A 24201-nucleotide genomic window follows, 5' to 3' on the forward strand; every position below is an offset into this window, starting at 1 on the left:
TCCGTGATCTGGCATCTCTTTCCTCTCCTTCTTGCAGTTTGGCAACACTCCTCTTTCCTTCTCTTAAATTCCCTGATCTAGCATCTCCCTCCTTCCCACTCCAGTGGTCTGACATATTTCTCTTCCTTCCTTCCATCACTATTTTCCAGAATCTGACTTCTCTTCCTTCTTTGAGTCATCTCTCCTCCCTCCCAGTGTAACATTTCTCCCTCCCTCCTCTCACCACTATCATGTCCATCAATTTTCCCTCTTTCTTCCTTTCCTCATGTATACCATCTCTCTTTCCCTCCCACTCCACACACCTATGTCCAACAATTCTTTTTCTCTTCCCTCACCCTGGACATCCCCTTCCTCTTCCTCATATTTCTCAGAATTTCATCAGTCCTCATATTCAATCCAGTGTCTCCTTCTTCTCTCTCTCTCTCTATCTCTATCTCCCTTCCAACCAGAGTCTCCCCCTTCCCTCCAGTTTCCCCTCTCTCTCTTCCATTCGGTGTTGCCCCTTTTCCATCCCATGTCTCCTCCCCCATTTCATTCAGAATCTCCTCTATCCCCCTTCTCCACTACAGCCATCCAGGATCTCTTCTGTCTCTCCCTCTATTGCATCCCTACAATCCAACATCTTCTCTATTTCTTTCCCCATCTACAATGACATTTTGTCTCTCATCCTCAGCATTACCCTGTCTGTCTTTCCTCCCCCACCCCCCTATTCAGCATCAACTGTCTCTTTCCCAATACTCCTGTCCCACTTTTTTTTTTTTTTTTTTCATTTTCCCCACCATGACCCTGGTATGTGGCTTCCCCTGCAGGCCCACCAAAATAGGCTGGTATTTGGAGTAAGCTCAATGCATATGCATGAGACCAATTTGTGTCTCATGTATATTCATTAACTCTCTCCTGAGTCAGCTACTCCCCTTTCAAGTGTCTTTGGGGTCCAGGTTCCAGCTGCCTCCCCATCTCTGCCCCAGTAGTTCTGCTGGTAGAAGAAGGAAGCTGTGGCTGCTGGAGCAAATGGGCTGCTGCTAACATGTCCCACCTCCAGCCCCGAAGCTCGAGGAACACTCGGCAAGCCACCAGGAGTAAGGAGCCTCCTCCGGTCCCATCTCTCTTCCCCTCGCTCACCGTATTGTAAAATCTTGTTCTCTTCCTCCTGAGCCCCACAGCTACAAGGGGCCATCGACAGCCTGGAGAGGCAAGGTAGGCTTCCCTTCCTTCAACTCACTTGCTGCTCTCTCTCCCACCGCTCCGCAGACTTGTAAACAAATTTAACACATGCCGTGGGACTCAAATACTGCGCGTGCCACTGACAGCTTCCCTCTGCCTCCTCCTTCCTCCCCCTCATGACGTAACATCCCATTTCATTGATAGAGGAGGAAGCGGAGAGAAGCCGGCAGCGGCACGTGCAGTGTTAAAGCCCTGCGGTACGCATTAGATTTGTTTACCAGCTTCGGCAGCGGCGGGGAGAGCAGCAAATGAGTCAAAGGAAGGGGAGCTTACCTCATCTCACCAGGCAGTCGGGGGACCCCTGTAGCTGTGGTGCCCAGATAAGCTGCCCTGTTTTCTGCCCCCTAACACCAGCCCTGGTGATAGGTGGGGGAGTCAGGAGAGCCATACTTCCAGTTGGTAATTTTTGGGGAGGCCATAGCCCCTGTGGCTTCCCCCGTTCTGACGCCTAGGCTCTGGATACTAGAGACTGTCATTCTTTATTGTCTATCTCAACCTCAGTCTTTCTACACCAGCATTCTTCAATGCAAGGCTCGAGGGTTCAGTGGTTGTGTCCATCCATACTCTTGATTCTTCCCTCTCTCGTTAAAGAATGACACAGGATAGTTTTCCGCAGTGATCCACAGGGACAGGGCAAATTCTGTCATTGTCTTATTGTTTTTCTTATTCTGTGCCTGTTAAAAACTAAAATTTTTAATAAACATATTAACCCTGGTTTATTATTTAAACAGCTCTTAGCTGTACTGTGCCTGTATCAGAAAAAAAAATAAATCCTGAGACCTATAGTAATGTGAAGAATTTTTACTTGAAAATCTAGAACAAAGAAAAAGCTTTTCTAGGAAGAATAGGGACAAACAAGGAAACAGCCAATGCTTAGCTGAAGTGTCTGAGGTGGGGAGGAGACTGCAAACTCAGAAAAGAATGATCCTTGCCATGTAGAGGGAGCCCTATGCACAGAGAGCCAGAAACCAATATAAACTCTCGCTGGAACTGAGTCCCGAATAAAACTGAACTAACAGCTACACATTTAACAAGGAGGAAAGAAGAGGGGGAACGATACAAAAGATTTTGCTATGGAGAAATTCAAGGCTGCAATGCTGCTGGCGGGGGTTGGAGATGCCCTTGGTTACAGAAACTTTAGCTGGGAGATCTGCGGCTCGGGATTAAAGATCCAAGAGGAATTGAAAGAGCTGGGGGGACTGGAGAAGTTAGTGCTGTCTGCGGACAAATGGCCAGTGAGCGATAATACCCTAATGCACATGAGCACGGCAGAGGCTCTCAAGTCAGGTAAGCCAGGGACTTTCTTTTCTATCCGTTGCATAAGAGAACCAGCAGGGGAAATAATGTTACATTTCTTAAAATAGATAATTATCAAAGCCATAGACAATAGAGTGCCCACTAGCATGGATCAAAGACCGTTCTACCAAGTGGTCATTTGACTGACGTGCACATCTATTTTTAGTCTATTACACAATTAAAAACATTCAGTAATTGCCCCCTCCCCCATCGTAAGAAAGACAGTGGTACCCTTGTGCTTGTATTTTTTTTTTTCCACACTCTGCATCTTTGATGCAAAATAAACATGCAAGGAGGAACCATGTATAAATAATTGGACCTGGTGAAGTAATTAACTGGTTCACCCAAGTAAACATAAGAATGACCACTGTCATCTAACTCCAGATTCTCTGTGTGAACAAAGGAAAATGTTGCACAGCATTTAGCATGCTCTGCATTAAATGAGAGCTTATAAAATGTTTACTATTTCACATGTGTGGCAGATTTAACTCTGAGCTGGGGCACAGCCATGCAGCCACCTGTGTCGGCCAGTCTGTTCTCTGTTTATCTTGAAGTAAGTACTGTCAATCTCATGGCTTCAGGCTTTTTATACTGTATTCCCTTCTCTACATCTTTACAGTGTTTTGTTCATGGCTGTAGTCGTATAAACCAGTATAATTAATTATAGTAGTTACAGATCTAAGCACCTTGTGCTCTGTGGTTTTTGTTTGTTTTTTTTAATTCATTTTAAGGGTGCGGAGGGGAAGGCGCTCTAGCTGCAGTAGCAATAGTCTGCTCCAAACCTGCCACCTAGAAGTTGTTAGCTGTAGAAAGTTTGTGGTCAGTTGCTCTTTTTTTGCTATTTCTGCCATCTACCAAAGTCTCCATCGCCCGCAAAGTTTTGGGTAAGACTTTATCACCAGCTGGGCTCTGTCCTTGACTGCATTTTCCTCCCTACAGATGAAAGAGCTATATGACATCAAGGCACACATAAAGTTCCCTAATGTGCCTGCTTTATTGTCTGATATGCTAATAAAGTTTCCAAATGCAATCCTCCTGTCTGCTGCCAGCTAATGCTAAATTTAGAAGCTAAGGTTCATTTGATGGGAATGCCAGCTATCTTCTAATCCATTGCTTAGCCAGTAGCAGCAAAGGGAGTATCTAACACACCAGTGATAAGGAGAAGAGGGTGCCCTATTCAAAGGAAAGGTGACTTGTAACATATTTCAATGTACTGTAAGTGTGATGAAATGAACCGCCCCCATGTTACTTACGGAACACAATAAAAAAAAATTATACCTACCAGTTCCAAGAAGTGCACGTACAGCAGTAGTTTTGATTACTAGTGTTTGTCACCATTCCTGTCCGTCCCAGTGAAATTTAGAAATCTATCTTACAAAGCCTTAATGGCGCCCGGAGACTTTGGTCAACACTAGATTTTCATTCATAGTTTGATGTAGTTATCATTTCATGCCAGAATATTTGGTTATAGCTTACTTTGATGTAGGTGACTTTTGTAATCTGCTTAGAATTTCAGATAAATCTGAATATATATAATTACTTACAATAGATTCCAGAGGGGAATCTAATCTAATCTAATGCTTGGTTTTATATACCGAGACATCAGTCCAAGAAAGCTCGTCTCGGTTTACAATAATTAACTTAACAAATAAAAACCATAAAGAATAAGACTAACGGCCTCTTTTACAAAGGTGCGCTAGTGGCTGCACTACGCTAATGGCCCCAAAGCCCATAGAGATTTAAAGGGCTTCGGTGCTGTTGCCGCACGACAGCCACTAGCGTGGCTTTGTAAAAGAGGCCTTAAGTTTCGGAAGATTAATTTTCAAAGTGTTTAGCAAATAAAATGGTTTTTTAAAGATTTACGAAAAAGTTGGAGTGAACCGGAACTCTTTAAAAGGAGTGGAAAATCATTCCAAAGCTGAGAAAGCTTAAAAATCAGAGATTGAGTAAAAATCTTGACTCCTTTTATCCCTTTCTTGGAAGGAAGAGATAATTTAAATTGTTGATTACCTCGTGGCTCTAAACCTGCACAGCCTTAAAAATCTGAGGTCCATGCCACTTTTTATGTGTAATCAATTTTTTTTTTTTCAAACAGAAAAGCAACCTACAAAGTACAGGCAACCATGGAGCAACAACAAAGTAGAACCAGAATACAAAATAGACTAACCCAGCACCCCCGCCACTTTTAGTCTCAGGATAAGTTGTGGCTCTGACAGACCTCCATGACACTTTAGCTCTGACGGACCCTAATGCTTCTCCCTTCCTATGCTGAAACTACCCACACAGCTCAGGTCGCTAGACTCATTAATGACCTTCCGCAGAGCAGTAAAGACCTTCCTCTTCTGCCAATCGGGCATTAAAAACTGCCTCCTCAATATACTTCTCGTAGTACTCTTCACTATGACCAGTCTGGTCTCTAGAATAAGCTCTGTAACCTATTTGTTGTCATGACTAGTCTGTTTTCAAACGATTGTGAATGTCTACTTGTAACCCATTCTGAGCTTCTGGGAGAACGGGATAGAAATCAAAATAAATAAATAAATAACCTACGCTGAGACTAAAAGTGGCACGGACCTCAGATTTTTAAGGACGTGCGGGTTTAGATCCGTGAGGTCCGTGTTTTACCCCTTCCCATTCCAGAGCTGAGCACAAACAAACGTAACAAGTAAAACCTGATGAAAAAGAAATCCTCACTTTTGGACAACATATGAATCAGAACAAAAGATCCATGATAATTTTCCCTTACTGGAAATGCCACTAGGATGCCAAGAAAATTGCCTGCTTTTGATTGCTGACTTTAATTTGTTCATTGCTGTTGAACCATTGCCTCTAAGGGGGTAAAATTCATCAATGTGTGCTACTGTTAAGACAGGTTATTTTATCACAAGTTGTGCTCTTTTAACATAGGGTCCCATTTTATCCAATGAGACCTTGTGCTAAAATAGCACAATTTGTGGTAAAATAACCCACCTTAACAGTAGCACACATTGAAGAATTCCCCCCCCCCCCTCCCCTCCAGGTTAACATATGGTTCCAAAAAAAGGAGGACGGATTGCGACATCCGGGCTTAATTTCCATTGCTTTCAATAGAAGTAAAACCCAGATGCTTCAATCCGTCCTCCTTTTTCTGGAGCCATATGGTAACCCTACCCCCATGTCTCTAACGTGAAGGTGGTTTGATTGAAGGTTAAGGTTGTGTAGCACTCCATGTTTTGCAAAGCAGATTTGTTATAGATGTTTCTTGTGGCAAAGAGAAGGTTTAGAATCAAACTCTCTTTTAACTATTTAAGGTATTTGTGATGTACAAACTAGAAATATTCAAATTACACTGTACAATATCATTAAACAACCTTCTTATCTAAATATTCACAACACCTCAACAAAGAGGTTTTAGGAATCCACATATAAACTTTATAAGGCAAAGTAAAATCATGACAGTAGCGGTGAGTAATCCCAAGTCTCCTTGCATCTTTGACCCTGCTTTCTTCCCCCAGAGCTGACAAAATGCAACAGTTTTTATTAAGAGAGAATTTTCAGGGTACTGCTTTGCCCACCACAATTCTGCCTTCTCTCTTTGGTAAAAACAATTGATATTACTTTTACACAAACATCCACATTTATGTACATTTATGAAGATCTGAGATGTGGTATACCTACCCCACAAAAACCCTAAACAATGCAATGTTCCCTATAAGTTGCACAGCTGTGTAGCCGCACACCGACTGATAGGAGGCCGTGCAGGAGAATTGGCGAGCCTTACAGCCAGCATGCCAACCTGCAGCTTCCATGTCTCACGGCCTCCATCTGCCACTACAGCTGCTGTTGCCTTCCCAAATCAGCAGCAGTGGCAAAATAAAATGCAAACTGATGGACCATATTGTACTTATCCACGGCTGCTGCTGTTGCTGCCCCTACCCTCTCGATGTTCTTGTTCTGAGGTGGAGCCGGCAGTCGTGGAGGAGTGCTCTACAGCCCCACGCTGTTTGTGTTTTGTTTTGCTGCTGCTGCTGCTGGTTTGGGGAAGCAGCAGGGGAAGGAACCAGATGCTTTAAGGAAGTGGGAGGACAGAGGGGCACATTGGATGGAAGTGGGGAGATAGAGGGACACATATTGGAAGGAAGTGGGGAAAACTGGGGCATATACTGGAAGGAAGTAAGGGCAGAAAGGCACATTGGATGAAACTGGGGAAGATAGAGAAGCACATGCTGGAAGGAAGTGGGGAAAACAGGACAGGAGCGACTCAAGGCAATCTGCTGCCTGAGGTGAAGGATGAGCTGGAGCTCCCCCACCCCTTCCCAAGCATCTAAAATGGGAGTAGGACAAGGGCTGACCCATCTATTAGGTAAGACAGGCCAGTTGCCTATGGCAGCAGCTTCTTAGAGGGTAGTAGCTTGAGTAACACAGTAAATGACAGCAGAACTTCATGCATCACTCCTTTTAGGCCTAGGGCTCCCCATTTTCCCCCTCCACCAAGTCCATTTCTCCCTCTCCCCCTTTCATACCCTCTACCATCGCTCCCTGACCCCCTTTCGTACCTTTTGCAATCTCTCCCTCTCCTGCCCCCCTCTGTCTTTCCCTAAGGTCATCTCTCCCTCTACTGTCCCCCCTCTGTCCTCCCCAAAGTCCACCTCTCCCTATCCCCCTTCTACTTTGGAACATAACTTAAGAATTTTTAATCTTTAGAGTGTTAGTTTTGCCATTTGGGGGAACTTTTTCTCCTAAAAAGTTGTTTATTAATATACACTGGAGATGTTACAACTACCTACAAATGATCTACAATTAGTAGAATCTGCTTACTATCTACCTGATATGAGAATAGTTTCTAGTGGAGTTGAAGCTGAAATCATTATGGCTCACTGGAACCTATACAAGTTGAAAATGTGAATTAATCGGTAATGCTTCAGGCAACATTGCTGTTGTCCAATATCTATCTTCAGGCAGCACTGTTGAGGGATAAGCATCTTGCTGCTGGCCAGTCTACCTGCTGGTTGACTCTCTGCCACTCTCCTTCCTGGCTGCCTTCATCCTTCTCCCCCAATCAGCATTTTTCCCATCCCCCTCCCCACCATCTACCTTCAATTTGTCGTAAAAGTTGCCGGGTAGTGGTAGCAACTCACAGAGCTAGTCTGCCTCCGGTCCCGGCATCTTCTTTCCACTGTGGCCCATCCCAGTGAAAACATGAAATTGTCAGAGAGGGTGGGCCGCAGAGGAGAGAAGATGTTGGGACCATGGGCAAGGTAGCTCTGTGAATTGCTACTGCTATCTGGCAACTTTTACAACAAATCAAAGGTAGATGCGAGGTGTGGGGTGGGGGTGGAATAGGAGAAATGCTGATTGGGGAGAGAAGGGTGAAAGCATTAGATACCGGGAAGGGGAGTGGCAGAGAGAGCCAACCAGAAGGCAAGCTGACCGGCAGTAAGATGTTACTCCCTCAGCAGTGCCGCTTGATGCCACTGCCTCTGTTGGCCTCATTATAGGGTTGCCCTTGACAGAGGAGCATATTGCATGGAAGTGGGGAGATAGAGGAGCACATACTAGAAGGAAGTGGGGAGGACAGGAAGCACATACTGGACGGACATGGAGAGGATAGGGCACATGCTGAATGGAAGCAAGGAGGAGAGAGAGAGTGCAAATCTGAATGGAAGTGGGGAGGATGAGGGACAGATGCTGGATGGGTGTGGGGAAGAGAAGGGCAAATGATGGATGGAAGCAGGGGTGAGATGGGGGTAGATGCTTAAAGGAAGTAGGGAGGAGTGAGGGGGGCAGAGGCTGGAAGGTAGTGGGGAGGATAGATGCTAGATGGAATCAGGGAGGAGATTGGGGGCAGATGCTCATTGGAAGTGGAGAGAAGAGAGGGGGCAAAGACTGGATGGTAGTGGGGAGGAGAGAGGGTCCAGAGGCTGGATGGAAGTGGGGAGGAGAAAGGGCAGATGCTGGATGGAAGTGGGGAGGAGAGAGGGGACAGATGCTGGATGGGTGGGCAGATGCTGGTGGAACAGGTGAGAAGGGCAGATGTTGGATGGATAAGGGTGCAGTTAGAATAAGAGGAAGTGAAATAGGAAATCCAGGGTGAGTGAAAGAGGGGCAAGCTGTAGGTAGATACAATAAACAGAGGGAAATTGAGGATTGGATAGTAAGAAAAAAAATCTGGACAGAGTCAGAAATTAAATTGAAGAAATTTGAAAGGAAAAAGAGGAGAGAAAATTGACACAATGGATAGAAAATCCTGGCAAGATGAGGAAAGCAGAAACCAGAGACTAGTACCAACACAATTGACAACAATAGCCAGACAACAATGTTAGAAAAAAATAATTTTATTTTTAATTTAAGTAGTGTGGTTAATAAGTAAATATAGAAAATGGAAATAAGGTATCTTTTTATTTGATTAATTGTAATAACTTTTTGACTAACTGTGGATCAAAATTGCCTTCCTCAGATCAGGACAGGATACCATAACAGTAGTATAATGTTTCGATGTAAGGAAGGAGGTTTTAGCCTTTGAGAGCTAATTGAAAAATATATTTAGTCCAATAGCATGTATCATTTTCCAATTTTTGTTGTATTTGCATTTGTTAATTTGTTATATTGTATAGTGGCTGGAATATGTCAGTTTCTGGAAATTTATGTCTGCTAACTTTATATTTTGCACAGTACAGGGGGGGACACACATTGCTTTCTCTTTCTCTGGTGTTACATTGTATGAAGAGTCTGGCTTCTTGAGTGTTCAGTTTAATTTTTATTTCTATTTTTATTATGTGGTTACTTATTCTATACTGGGTGAGTGTTCTGCATGTGTGAAAGAGATTTAGTTTTCTGTTAACAATCCCCCCTCCCCCAGTTTTACAAAGCTGCGCTACTGGCTGCCATGTGGCAAAAGCCCCAAAGCTCTTTAAATTCCTATGTGCATCAGGGTAGTTACCGCAGTGGAAACCGCTAGCGTGGTTTTGTAAAGGGGGATGTCTATGTGATTGATTTGCATGATTGATCTATTCTAATCTGGTTTGTTTAGTTTTCCAATAGGTTTAGCGTTGTTCTAGTGCTCATAGCAATGTTTGTGGTACAGTCTTTTCCTAGGTAAATGTTTGTTGTATGACTTGTGGAAGTTATTGCTATTATGGTATGTTGAAATTGCTCTGTAGGTCCTGAGTGACATTTGCATTGTTTTGTATTACTTCACACTATGCCTAGCATTGGATTTAGATCACATCTTTCTAAGTAAGGGCTCAAGGCAAGAAACGTTCAAGGACGGTATTTTCATGCTCCTGGAGAGCTTACAGTTTTTAAGTTTTATATCTGAGGCAATGGAGGGTTAAGGCGGCGATTCTGTAACACGGCGCCTATCTTCAAACCACGCTCCTGCCTAGTGTGCATAGTGGCTACATTTCAGAGGCGCCATGTTATAGAATCGTGTTTCATTGATTAGCGCCTAAGTATTAATTATTGGTAATCAAAAATCTTAATTGACTTCATTTTTCAATTTAAGCTAGTGCCTAACTGGGTAGGCGCCTCCGACATAGGCGCCGTACACTAGGCGCCATTTATAGAATTTGAGCTTAAGTGACTTGATCTCAAGCAACACCAGTGGGATTTGAGCCCTGGCTTCCCTTATTCTCAGCCTGCTGCTCGAACCATGTTTGGTAACTCATCAGCAGTGGCGTAGTAAGGGAGGGGCAGTCCTTCCGGGGCACCATTTTGGTGGGTGCATCGACACCCCTCCTCTTCTCAGCCCCGCCTCTTCCCACTCCTCCCCTTGCCACACGTGCACCCCCTTCCCTTCCCCCGCACCTCTAGTCGTTCACCACTGTGAGCAACAAGTTCAACGTGCTCCTCATGACTGCTTTATCTTGCCTACTGACGCCATTTCCGGGTGTCGCGCATAGGAGGTGACATCAGAGGGAGAGCCGACGGGATCCCGAGGAGCACATTGAAGTTCGGCGGTAAACGACTAGAGGTACAAAGGAAAGGGAGGGGGCGCACGCTTGGCAGGGGAGATTGGGGAAGCAGTGGTGGGGGGCAGAGATGAGTGTGGGGGAGGGACACCACCATCCTAGGCACCTCTCACCCTCACTATGCCACTGCTCATCAGCAAACTATAGACTAGTGGAGCTGAAGCCTGGTGGCCCTTTGGCAACCTACCAAAAACATTGCTAGGTAAATTATTTTATGGTTGGTAGTAACCTCAATTTCTGTTAGAGTGCTGCTGAACATTTCTGCTCACGTGGCCAACAGAAAGACACTGTACTGGGGAACTAGGATTGACTAAGATCCAAGTGTTAAAGTAGCTGCATATATTTCCAGAATACTACAAATATTATTCTGTTCAAAATGTTGCTTTTCTATACATTAATTAGATTTTTTTTTTTTGCACATAATTCCCTCGGTAAATGAAGTACTGCAAGAGGCAACTGGTAGACAATGAACTCCTATTGTCCCTTTTTTCAAAAGTGGTGCTCATTTTTTTTTTTTTTTAATTTATTCAATTTTCTGAACTATTCTCCCAGGGGAGCTCAGAACGGTTTACATGCATTTATTCAGGTGCTCAAGCATTTTTCCCTGTCTGTCCTGGCGGGCTCACAATCTATCTAATGTACCTGGGGCAATGGGGGGATTAAGTGACTTGCCCAGGGTCACAAGGAGCAGCGTGGGTTTGAACCCACAACCTCAGGGTGCTGAGGCTGTAGCTTTAACCACTGCGCCACACTCTCATATGAGAGTGGAGAGGGAACAGTGCTCTTTTTAAGCCGAACTAAACATCCAATATCTGAAATTTACTTAGAGTAGCTATACACTACAGGTGAATAAGTAGGGAAAGTATGCAGAGTATGATTCATGGAATTCTTTCCAATTTCCCTGTGAGTGCTTATATGTGTGTATGTGTGTGCTTGCATGTCTGTGAAGTATATGAAGAAAGGCTGACAAGATAAGATAATGGAACATTTTTGCTCGTGTTGACTCAGTCCTTTGCTCACGAAGAAAAATTTGTGCTCATATCAATGTGATCCTTATAGGAAACATTGACCTAATGGCTATTTTTTCAGTCTTGGAATCCATTTTCTTAAAAGAACTTAGCTATTAAGAAGTTAGACTGTGAAAACTGTAAGGCTGTTTATATTTAGTCTGCATGCTGTTTTAGATTCTTTGATTTATAATTTTTCCATTTGTATTTTTTATATTTCATTACATTTTATTAATTTTTAGGGCTACATTTCAATTAAAATTTGTAATTGCGATTAATTAACATAGAAACATGATGGCAGATAAAGACCAAATGGCCCATCTAGTCTGCCCATCCACAGTAACCATTATTTATTTCTATCTCTGAGAGATCCCACGTGCCTATCCCAGGCCCTCTTGAATTCAGACACAGTCTCTGTTTCCACCATCTCTTCCAGGAGACTGATCCACGCATCTACCACCCTTTCCGTAAAAAAGTATTTCCTCAGATTACTCTTAACTTCATCTTATGCACTCTCATTGCAGAAAAAAACTCGACTCATGCACATTTATATTATGCAGGTATTTAAATGTTTCTATCATATCTCCCCTCTCCCGCCTTTCCTCCAAAGTATACAGATTGAGATCTTTAAGTCTGCCCTCATATGCCTTATCACGAAGACCACAAACTATTTTAGTAGCCTTTCTCTGGACCAACTCCATCCTTTTTATATCTTTTTGAAGGTGCGGCCTCCAGAATTATACACAATATTCTAAATGAGGTCTCACCAGAGTCTTATACAGAGGCATCAATACCTCCTTTTCACTATTGGCCATACCTCTCCCTATGCAACCTTGCATTCTTCATGGTTCTCTCCCCCACCCCCCACCCCAACTGCAGGTTTCTGAGATACACGTTACTGATTTTTTAGACAGTTTGCCATATCAGTACAATATTGCGAGAATGAATTGTGTCCCACTAAACTTGTGTTAAGGAGTTTAATCTGAAAACAAACACGAAGACAATAAGGAGACAAGTTACAGCATATATTTATGCCTCTCTTAACTCACACAAAAGTGATGTCAACATGTTTAGAAATGTTTGAGACACTTGCTTTTACATTTGTAATATACGTTTGTCTCTCCTTGCAAGAACCAACAACAGTCTCCCATCATACTGGGATTGAACTTTTCCTGATATCTGCTTTCCATCACCTTGATATCTTGATGAAATCTTTATCCATGCTCATCGCTGATATCACCAAGATTGGGTGGGAAGAAGTCGAGGTGAGAACGTAAGAAGTACATTTTAAGTGACATTCTGGCACCCATTAGCTGATATGCTGTCAGCATGTTCTCCACAAACTCAGCATAATTCTCTGATCTGTGATTACCAAAAAAATTCTGAACAACCAGCACGAATGCTTCCCATGCTGCTGATTCAGCTGGGTTCAGCTTATGTTTGAACGCATCGTCAAGGATCAGTTCATGGATTTTGGGTCCAACAAAAACACCTTCTTTGATTATGGCTTCACTGTTCTCGAAACCAAATGTACTTCTTAGGTGCTGAAACGCATCACCATTTCTGTCCATCGCCTTGACAAAATTTTTCATCAGACCCATTTTTATGTTAAGTGCTGGAAGATAGATTTTCTCACAATATACTTATGGCAGGTGCTTCACATTGTATCTGCCAGATATGGATTTATCTCGGTTTGGCCATTGTTTATGCCTATAGTGGTTGGCATCATCACGACTGTTCCAAAGACATAAGAAGCACATGTATTTGGTGTACCCCAGTTGCAGACCCAGAAGGAGTGACACAACTTTGATATCAAGACAGAAGTTCCACTGGTGATCTACATAGTGTGTGAGTTTTAAAAGTGTCTCCATTGACTCGTACGTTTCCTTCAACCCAATTGCATGATCAACAGAAACAGATGGCTTCTGGTTTCTATTGTGTAAAAGTACCGCTTTAAGGCTTTCTTTGCTTGAATCAATGAATAGTCTCCATTCGTCAGAAACATGTTCATATCCCAGTTCATACTTGAGACCATTAATATCAATACAGAAACAAATGTTTCCTTCCATTTGGTAAAAGAAAGCCAGGATGGTGTGACAATCACAGAAAAAAATATATTTTGGTGTTCTGCCTTAAAAGATTCCATTGCTTCAGCGTTGAACCCAACAATTCTGTTTTCTCCTTTGACAGTGACAAATCTCTAACCAGATCAGTAAGCTATTCTTGAGTTAGCAGGTGAGGTTGTTTTTCATTCACTTCAGGTTCATACAACACCTCCACAGCAGCAGAGGCACATTCTTCATAAGAACTTTCGGCACATTGTGCTGCAGATGTGGAAGGAGGAACTGGAACTTGATTCTCCGAGTCATGAGGAATGGGTTTAATTGCTGACGGGCAATCAGGATACACAATTTTTGATTTATTCCTCTTTGTGAATCCAGCAATTTTTGTCATGCAAAAATAACAGTCTGAGTGATGATTTGTTGGCTCATGCCACACCATGGGTACAATGAAAAGCATCTTCCGTTTCCCATTCAGCCATTGTGGAGCACATATGAGGCACCCATGCTTTATCTTGGTTGCCAACTGTACAGCCAAAATAATGCTTGTATGCACTTTGAAGTCTGCTGGACAGATTCTTTCACTGATCTTGTGCAGTAAATTGTCCGCAGACATAACAGAAATTATCAGGATGGTAACACAACCTCATCTATTCATAATAATTATAATATCTTAGACAAAACCAAACAGGTAGAAAAAGCAGTACAACCACTTTTTAGTATACACTTTCCAATTACTGGTAAATGTGATCGATGAGCTGTCCTAAAATGCAATATTGTGTTACAGAAACAGTAAAATACTGACGCTTCATGGTAGCATTATTGACAAAAATGATATAAACACAAACTGACACATAACTTAAAAACAGGATATGATAGATGAAAACTGTTTTCAGATTTAGAGTCAGCATGTGGCCTTTGTTAAGGTGCAGGTGACAGAACTCCAGTAGCGAAATGCTTGTTGACCAGTGTAATTTAAATAATTAATGCTAGCTTTTACAAAGTTGCGGTAGAGGTTTCTACCATAGGCCAGTGAAATAAATGCTCCAGTGCTCACAGAATTCCTATGAGCATTGAAGCATTTACCTTGCCAGCCCGTAGTGGAAACCTCTACTGAGGATTTGTAAAAGGAGCCCTAAGTTAGACGCCTAGATCAGCTAGGTGCACCGAACTTGGCATCTAACTTTAGGCATCTATTAAAGAATCAGGGCCTATATCTCTACAACCATTTAGTCCACAAAACTGGGGGAACGTAAAGCACATGTAAAAGCAGGAATCAATAAGGAAATAAAGATAATATTAATAGGCAACTGTAAGCACTTCATTATTACAAGCCTTTCTACAGATCCTTAGTTAATTCATGTCGACAATACAGACAGTACAGATGCAAACTTTTTAATGCTTTGAAAAGACCTAGGTTATTGAGGGATTAAAACCCCCCACCATATTGCTCATTTGCATATTTTGTAATACATTTACAGGGAAATCGTAGATGAATTGGGTATCCCTAGAGAGGTCAGGAAATATCTATATTTTCTATCCCTCAAACAAACTAGAAGTCTTTTCCACAAAATATAATTTCATCGAGGAGTTCAAATCCTGTTCAAACACTAATCAATAATGTAGCTCTTTCCATGACTGCTATTGCTGCAAGTAGCACCCCTGAGGTAGCTAAACTATCAACCAAACTCAATAAGGCATTCATATGGTTATTAGTCACAAGATTTCCAGCCACAATCATCCCCTTTTTCCCCTTAGGTAAGAAGTATACTGTATTTTGCTTTTTGGAGGGACAGCGTTAGAGGGGCATCTTTTAAACGTTTTCAGTGGTGATACTGCACTAGTTTTAGGAAAATTCAGTAATCTCAAATGAAGCTGTCTAACTTGATTTTCCAAATTTGCCACTCTTCTATTCAAAACTTCTTTATCTTTTGTTAGTACAGTCTGTTCATACACTAGCTTTGGCTCATGAGGGAAGTGTAAGAGACTTTAAAGAACAAGTTACTTTAATAAAGGAACAGACTGGAAAGATTATAGTTCAATCTGCAACAATAATCTGAATATTTTTACTTATATAAGGTTTCATAGATATATCTAGATGCACAGCCAATTATCAAATTTCCTGAACGGTAGGAATAGAAACACCATCTTTGTCAAAATGTGAAGGAATATCCAGAGAAGGTTACCTTATTATACCAACTACCTGGGTTTTATTTATTTATTTAAAAATGTAAGTATTACCTACACGATCTACTGGTCCTGGAAGGCTGAAAAGTGGGTTGTGATTATCTTTCATTGGAGTAACATTTAAAAAAAAGTGGTATATGAATTCTTGAGATCATACTGCTCCCTTCTTCAGATGAGACTGCAAGGCTAAGAAAAGGAAGTAGGTATATATGTGTATCTAGAGAATATTGTGAGGTAGGAATTTTTTTTTTTAAGTGTCAATTGGGGACTAGATTATAATCACTTAGTACCAATTATCAAAACTTTAGCTTCTGGTGTTAAAAATTAAAAAAAAATATAGGGCTTTCATATTTTCTTTCTTTCTTAGTACCCTCCAATGTATTTCTCTGACACACACCCTTTTTCCTTTGGACAGATTACTGGTGCTTAGAAGATCTCTACCGTGAAATGGTAAAGCAGTACGTTGATGCAGTTGACAAACTCCAAGGGAGAAGGCCAGATCCAGCCACCATCGAAGGATGTTCCCAGCTGAAGCCAGACAATTACCTTCTTGCATGGCACACGCCTTTCAATGAAAAAGGTATTCTGATTGCTGCACATTTACCTATCATTCATAGGGTCGATATTCAGCTGGTGCTGGGGGAGCATGATTTTTAGCAGCCAGGTTATTCCTGGATATTCAATGCTGGACTATGTCTGGGCACCTGCAATGAATATCTGGGTTTAGGCAGCCAGCTATCTCATATGTGGTTGTGTGATATTCAGCAGTTAAGTGACAACGTACAAAGGACTTTTATGTAGTCTGATCTGATGCTAACTTAGGCAATTAAGTGCTGAATATTGTCACTTTAAATGCATAAGTGCTGACTTTACCTTACAAAATAGCTAGCTTTGAGTTTAGCAGTCAGTGGTGATATTCAGCTGCACGAACCATTTAAATGCCACCAAATATTGATGGATATCCTATACAAGCGATTTAACTGGCCAGGATCCTTTTTCTGGTTGACTAAATCATTTTTAATATTGATCTCCAGATTATTAAAATTAGATGTAAGAAGCTGGTTTGGTGGCTTAGAAGCAGCATTGTACACTGCCAATAGGAAAACCCGAGATCAATTCCTGAGGTAGGACTTTGCTACCAAGGTCAGCAAAGTTGGAGATACTGAAGAGTTGGCTCTTCATATAGCTACTGAGAAGATAAAAGACTTGGCTACTGTTCAGCAGTGAAACCTAGTGGCTAGACCTAAGGATCACAATTGCATGTTCTGAAGGAGGTATGATTGCACAGCCCTCTGACAATGGAGAATCACTATGACCCCGATTCACTAAAATCAGCGATCGTCGCTAAACCTGTTTTTACAACAATCTCTGCTAATCGACCCGATTCACAAAACGCCCACTGCGTGTTTTTCCCCTCAATCGCCCAAATTTATATAGCCATAGCTGGAAATTAATGGTCTTCCTACATAACATGATAACTCTGTTCCTCTTTCCATCAGCCAGTGAAGCAAAACAATGTTGAATCCAATCACCAGTCAATTTTTGATTTTCTTCAATATTTAAATGAGATTCTTGAATGAGACAAATAGCTTTAAGGTGTTTGAAATAAAGTAAAATTTTCTTTCCTTTTATAGGATTGGATAGTCTCTTAACATTGAATAATACCAGATTTAAATCTTAGCGCACCTTTGTAAAAGAGGGGAGGTATATATTCTCAGAGATATTCTTAATAGCCTTAATATATTTGCAGATAATATAACTGAAAATTAGAGCATCTCTCCAGTATTGTCATCTAGAAACTTTTGCAGCTCTTTTAGATCATCAAAATTTTTTGTGGAGTTACAATATGTGCCAGTAATCTTAAGCTTGAATCTCAGGGAAAGAAACATTTTCCTTTTTTGGGCTGTCATCTTAGATAAATTCGGCATAAAAAATATTCTTTCCCTTTACTAGGATGGAAGATCATAATTTGGCAGCTTATAATATTTGCAAAACTTGAGGATATCTCAGAACTCTCAAAATAATTGGTCAAGCAACATGAGGTTTCATATTTCAACCATTTGGAATTCTATGCGCTCTTTCGATTTCCAATGACGGTTCGAAGTGGAGATTTAATATATTTGGCATAAAAGTTTGCAAAAAAGAAATGATACTGTTACCTTCAGTACCTTCAGGGATACCAATAAACCAAATATAATTTCATCTCATTCTGTTAGATAAATCTTCAACCTCATAATGCAACCCTTTCATTCTTGTATATTTTTGCTGCGTAGTTAAGTGCTGAGATCATGTTCCAAAACTCGTTCTTCAAGAAGCTCTAATCGAGCATTATGCTGAATTAGCTGGGCCACCAGAGAGCTAATTTCTTTTTTAATATCTGCAGTGGCAGATACATTTTTCTCCATTAGCTCTTTCAGTACCTGAAGATCATCAGAGAATACTTATCCAGAGGTAGCGGTGGAAGTTCTAGCCTTCTGTGGTGTCGGTAGCTCATGCTTGGGTAGTTTGGAAGCATTATGAACTGCAAAAATAGCACTGTCTGCTTTAGTAGATTTTGCAGCCATCTGCGATATGAAAAACTCAGATATTCCATTTCATGAAGAGGCAATAATCAGGCTTACAGTAAAGCTGCTAAGAGAGAAATGCAATTAAGTGGCCATCTTGTGACTGGTCACATGATTCCCCCCCACATTGCCAGTTCCTATATGCAACTTAGGGCTAGATTCACAAACCTCATTTCCATGCCTGATCTGTGGCCGATCCGTGCATGCTCGATGAATTCCCAAAACAAAAAAATTTAAATGAGGGCAATTGCAGGAATGCCCCCCTCCAACTGCACAGATCGCTAGCGTGCGTTCCCGATGCATGCGCAGACCATCTGTAGATGGTCTGTGCATGTGTCTAAGACCTGTCTGGGCCGCGACTTTTATTTTTTAAATTTTACTAGCCCATTGAGCCCATGGTTTTAACCCGCTTTAAACCCGTGGGTTACAACCATGGGCTCGCAGTGCAGAAAAGGGCAAGAGAGATTCAGGGCGGCAGGTAGGAGAGATTCAGGGCAGAGCAGGGCAGCGATTCGGGGCGGCAGGCAGGAGAGATTCAGGGCAGAGAGATAAATATTGTCAGGGCAGCAGAGAACAGGGCATGCAGAGAGCAGGGCAGAGAGCAGGGCGGCAATGGAGCTGTAGAGTCAGAAAGGATGTTTGCGACTGGTCCCCAGCAGTCACTTCTTGTGTTGATCGGCCAGCCCAGTCAGTTTGCAAAATTTCTTTAGTGAATCGGGTCGCTGCCTACTTTGCATGCCGTTCCCCTCATTTGCATGCACGGATTGGAATTGGATCGGCAGAGTGGTAAGTGAATCGGGCCGGAGTAAAATCAGGTTACAAAGGCATCGCAAACCAATCGGTTTGCTTAGTGAATCTAGCCCTTAATTGCTTAACAAACTAATCAGTGCCAATAATTGGCAATTAACAAATAATAATTGGCACTAATTAGAAGTTACACATATAAATTTCTACTCTATAAAGTGGTGCGCATAAATTCTTGTGTGCAAATCTTAAAAGGGGTTGTGGCCAGGGAAGGAACATAGGCAGGTCAAGGGTGTAGCCCACCTTAGTATACCACTGAAAAAGTATGAGCTAAATCCAAATTAAACATAGTGGGATCTGGCCTAACAAGTGTGATATGTTTTCTGCCTACTACTACTATTAATATTTCTATAGCGCTATCAGATGTACACAGCCCTCTACCTATCAACCAGCCTTTAAATTATTCAAGGAACTATGTCTCAAATGTTGTTTGAATTAATAATTATGAGTTCATCTCTGCATACTTAATGCAATAATGATTACAATACTGATTATGCTTTCTGCAGGGTCAGGGTTTGGAGCAGCTACCAAAGCCATGTGCATAGGCATGAGATACTGGAAGCCTGAAAGGATAGAAACCCTTATTGAAGTAAGCATTGAATGTGGAAGAATGACTCACAATCACCCCACAGGTAACACATGGTCAAGAACAAGTGAAGTATTCACTATTAAGAATATATTAAAGGATATGTGATATTATACAAAACTCCAGCACTTTACATATGCACTGTAGCTAACTATATTCATTTGTTTTTGTATTTGGACCATCAGAGGTGAAATCTCTCAAGGCAATGTCATTGAGAAACATTAACATTACTGAAGTTGTTTATATAATTATCTAAACATTGTGAACAAAAAAAACCCACCAAAACGTTTGCCGTATCTTTCACAGAACTCGGCCAATTTTTATGAAATTTAGTGCGTTGTGTCCTGAATGAAATTGATGTAAAATATTGTAAATATTTCACACCGCACCACAACACTATCTTGTGAAAATGAATTGTTGCTATGGGATACATGCAGAAGCAGACGCTAGTTTGTAAACAGTCTCTATATCAAAATGGTTTTCACTGCAGAAAACCAAATTCTGATAAAGAACTTAGGGCTAGATTCACTAAGCCCACCGATCAAGTTCCGACCACTTAGCGACCCCTTTGTGACCCGATTTCCCTCCAACCTGATTCACTAACCACTGTCCCGATCATCCTCCGATCCACGCATGCAAATGAGGGAGAATGGCATTCAAATGTAGTCAGGCAGCGATTCACTGACTGGGCTGACCAATCCAAAAATAAGCAACTGCTGAGGACCAGCCGCTCAGGTCCTTTCCAACTGCCCTGCCTTCTGCCGCCCTGCTCTCTGCCCTGCTTCTCTGCTCTCTGCCCCGACTCTCCTGCCCTTCCCCATAGTGCAAGCCCGTGGTTTTAACCCGCGGGATTAAAGTGGATTAAAACCACGGCCTGCTCTGCCGGGATCGCTGTAGAGCGATCTGGGTGGTTGGTTGGGGGCGTGATTCCAATCGCCCTCAATTGCATGAGGGCAATTCATGAATCAGCCCCCCCCCCCCGGCCATGGATCGGATCAAATCCGTGGCCTTAGTGAATCTGGGCCTTAGTACTGCTAAAAGGTTACAGCAGTCGATGATTGTTGAAAGAGTTCCCACAGACGGATTGGAACAAAGACGGTTTTGAAGGAGGAAAGGCCCAAAGCAGAATAGAGAGAAGAAATCTTGGCTTGGCATGGGGTGGCAAGAAGATCAGGTGCCAGAGTACATGCAGCAACTGCAGAGGTATCAATAACAGAAGGAGCTAAGGAGTTAATGACTTTTCTGTGGTTTGTTGGTGAAATGAGAAATAATTTTAGTGTAGCAGGAGCATGTGACCAAATGGAGTGTTCTATTTACCATTGTACGGTTTTCTCTGTATTAGGTGTGTTGAAAATCCAATGCAACATTACAGAAAGGACTGTTGATATTAGATCAATCTCGACATGAAAGAAAGGTGGTTTCTCCTTTCTGACACAATGTCAATGCCAAGTCTCAAATGCAATCATAGGAAACCGGTTACTCTGCTTTAAGGCATTAGTTTTATCAGTGTTTCAAGTAAACCCTCATTACAAAGTTCCTCTGTAATGTGGAACTTCAAATATTGCTTCGTACCTTCTGTCAAAAGCCCTCCATGTAGACTATAAACAGGTTCTCACCTGCTATTTGAACAGAACTGAATTGCTTAGAAAATTGACTCAGAATTCCAGCAAACTGGTTTGCTTCTTCTAAAAGATATGCTGTGAACAAACCCATGCTCCATTCAGTTCCAAAGTTAACTCATATCCGATTAGAATTTCTGAGGGTACAGGAGCCCTATTAAAGTCTGCCATGCTGCCTTGCTGTAAAGTAGTCACATGGTCCTTTATTCACACTTTCACTGCACATAATATCTGGACCAAGCTTCCCATCCTGGCCAAATCAATCTCTCCCTAAAAGCTATCTCCTCTCACAGTCAACTGTACAAGTTGCTCAAAAGATTAAAGCAATATAAGACTAAGCAGCCCTAAGATTGAAGTCACTCACTTGTGTGCCTAACTCAGTCCTGCTTGTTGTTGGAAAAAGCTATGTCACTTACCTGTACACGGGTGTTTTCCTTAGACATCAGGATTGATAATATACAAATATATATAAAAACAAAAGTAAATTATACAATTATGAACCAATAGATTGAAAATATATTAAAAAGGAATTTTAAGTGACATACAAAAAATTATTAAATTATAAAACACATGGAGCTCCTTTTACAAAGCCACGCTAGGGCCTTAACGCATGGAATAGCGTGCGGTAAATTGTCACAGGTGCTAGCCACTACTGCCTCCTTTTGAGCAGGCGGTAGATTTCTGGCTAGCGGACACTATAGCGTGCGCTAATCCGGTACGTGCGTTAAAACCGCTAGCGCGGCTTTGTAAAAGGAGCCCATGAACTATGATAAAAACTTTAAATCATATCTTATGAATGGAGCATCAGGTCACTTTCAGTACAAAGAAAGCTAAAAGGGCTATTAATAAAAATAGAATATACAGTATAAAGGTTGTAATAAGTATCAAACTCTAAACCACTAACATGAGATATATCGGAAAATCAAAAGTAATTTACAGCCGATAAACAATTAAGATCACCAAATTTATAAAAGCTTAGGGGTCCTTTTACTAAGGCGCGCTAGCTGTTTTAGCGTGCACTAAATATTAGCATGTGCTAAACGCTAACGCGTCCATAGACCATAATGGGCGTGTTAGCATTTACGGCCTCTTTTACAAAGCCGCACTAGTGGCTGCGCTGCACTAATGGCCCCAAAGCCCATAGAGATTTAAAGAGCTTCGGGGCTGTTGCCGTGCGGCAGCCACTGGTGCGGCTTTGTAAAAGAGGCCGTTAGTATGCGCTATTTAGCACGTGCTAAAATGGCTAGCGCGTTTTAGTAAAAGGACCCCTTAATGATCTAGCAAAACATAATGAAGAAAGTAGCATGGTGTCAATACTTAAATAATGAGCTCCATATTCTGAAGCAAAACACAAAAGCTAAAATATATTTTTCAAATCAATATGATGACAGTAAATAAAAATGAAAGCATCAAAACAGTAATAAAACATCAAACCAATAATCTTTAAAAGAAGGCATTATTGTAATAAACATCATTCGGATGACTGATTATGTTATTCAAAGGAATGCTTGAAAAGCAGTGATTTTGTGTGTGTATAAACCAATATAAAGCTCTTCAGCACTGAGTGGCATTTTAGATGCATGCTATAAAGTTCGAAACATGCAATGAGACAAATCAACCTGTTTCTTGGCTTCATTGCTGCCTTTTTTTAAAAATCTTATTATTGGGTCTCTATATATCCCAATATATTTTCTCTATTTTAGCTTCCTACCCTATATTTAGGATCAAAGTTATGCACCTCTCACTAAAGCCAAAACTTTAAAAATCTAACTTAGAAGATCTAAGGAAATTTTAGCGAGATTTCTCAATGAAGTAGAATTCCTATGGGAACATAATACTGAGACAAAAGGTCTTATTTATGTGCTATATAGGATAGTGAGAGATGATATGTTTATAAAGTTTAATTATATGCAGCAATGGGAGAACGAGCTACAATGCTCTCTGAGTGAGGAGCAATGGGAAGAAGTCATCTTGGCAGTTACTAAATTTAATATTTCTGCTCAACTGCGTGAGGGTAAGTACAAAATCCTACTTAGATGGTAAATGACCCCTGTTAGATTACAGCGCATCAATATACTTCTCATAGTACTCTTCGCTATGACCAGTCTGGTCTCTAGAATAAGCTCTGTTATTGTCTACTGTAACTTATTTGTTGTCATGACTAGTCTGTTTTCAAACAATTGTGAATGTCTACTTGTAATCCGTTCTGAGCTTCTGAGAGAACGGGATAGAAATCGAAATAAATAAATAAATAAATAATCTCAATGTTGGAGGGGTTTGTGGAGATTTGGGGATCATATCTTCATATGAGGTGGTTCTGTCCTCTAATTAGTTCTTTTTGGACGTTAGTGATAGAAGTTCTACTTATGTTAGAACTTGCCAAGCCACCATCTGAGCTTTGTTTGATCTCGATGGATATGTTCAGTTGGATTTCAATGATTCGAAAGTTGGTAGAAGAGTAATCACTTATCATTAGAAATCATCAACTGTTCCAACTTTGAGTGGCACAAAAAATTGTGATATGTAACTCATATGAAGAGACTGACTGGTCTGCAAACTCATACTGAGAAGAAATTTATAGCTAGCTGGGAGATACTACAAGCATATCTTGATTCAGTTGCTTAGATTCTTTGTTATGAAGGTTGTGATTTACTGAGTTTGTAACTTTATTCAGATTCTTTTCTGTTTTGTATTCATTTTCTTTTTTTCCTTGGTCTTGGGAGGGGAGAGTTGGGAGGAGGGGGAATCTTAGACAAGTTTAATTAAACAGTGGAGTTTATTGGTATCTGCTGAATATTTATTTTGAACAATGCATGCTTATTTGTATGAATAGTGTGAGTTCTCAAATATTGTCATTTTATTGCATTACTATTTGTGTAACGGATCAGAAACGCCAATAAAAAAT

General features: G+C 41.3%; 1 protein-coding gene across 3 annotated transcripts in view; it reads left to right on the plus strand.

The window, feature by feature from the left end:
- The first annotated feature begins 2157 nt into the window (after positions 1-2157).
- The window catches only part of ADPRHL1 (ADP-ribosylhydrolase like 1), a 60620-nt gene continuing 38576 nt past the window's right edge, over positions 2158-24201 (plus strand). For 2 of the 3 annotated variants that reach the window (XM_033948753.1, XM_033948755.1), the window contains exons 1-3: positions 2158-2511; positions 16139-16303; positions 19598-19723. In XM_033948753.1, coding sequence (XP_033804644.1) covers positions 2298-2511; positions 16139-16303; positions 19598-19723 — 505 coding nt within the window. In that variant the 5' untranslated portion in view covers positions 2158-2297. Of the gene's footprint in view, positions 2512-16138; positions 16304-19597; positions 19724-24201 lie in introns of those variants that run through there. The other variant, XM_033948754.1, reaches the window with a different exon arrangement.

Source organism: Geotrypetes seraphini, chromosome 6 (assembly GCF_902459505.1).
Source record: "Geotrypetes seraphini chromosome 6, aGeoSer1.1, whole genome shotgun sequence".
Classification (NCBI taxonomy): Eukaryota; Metazoa; Chordata; class Amphibia; order Gymnophiona; family Dermophiidae; genus Geotrypetes; species Geotrypetes seraphini.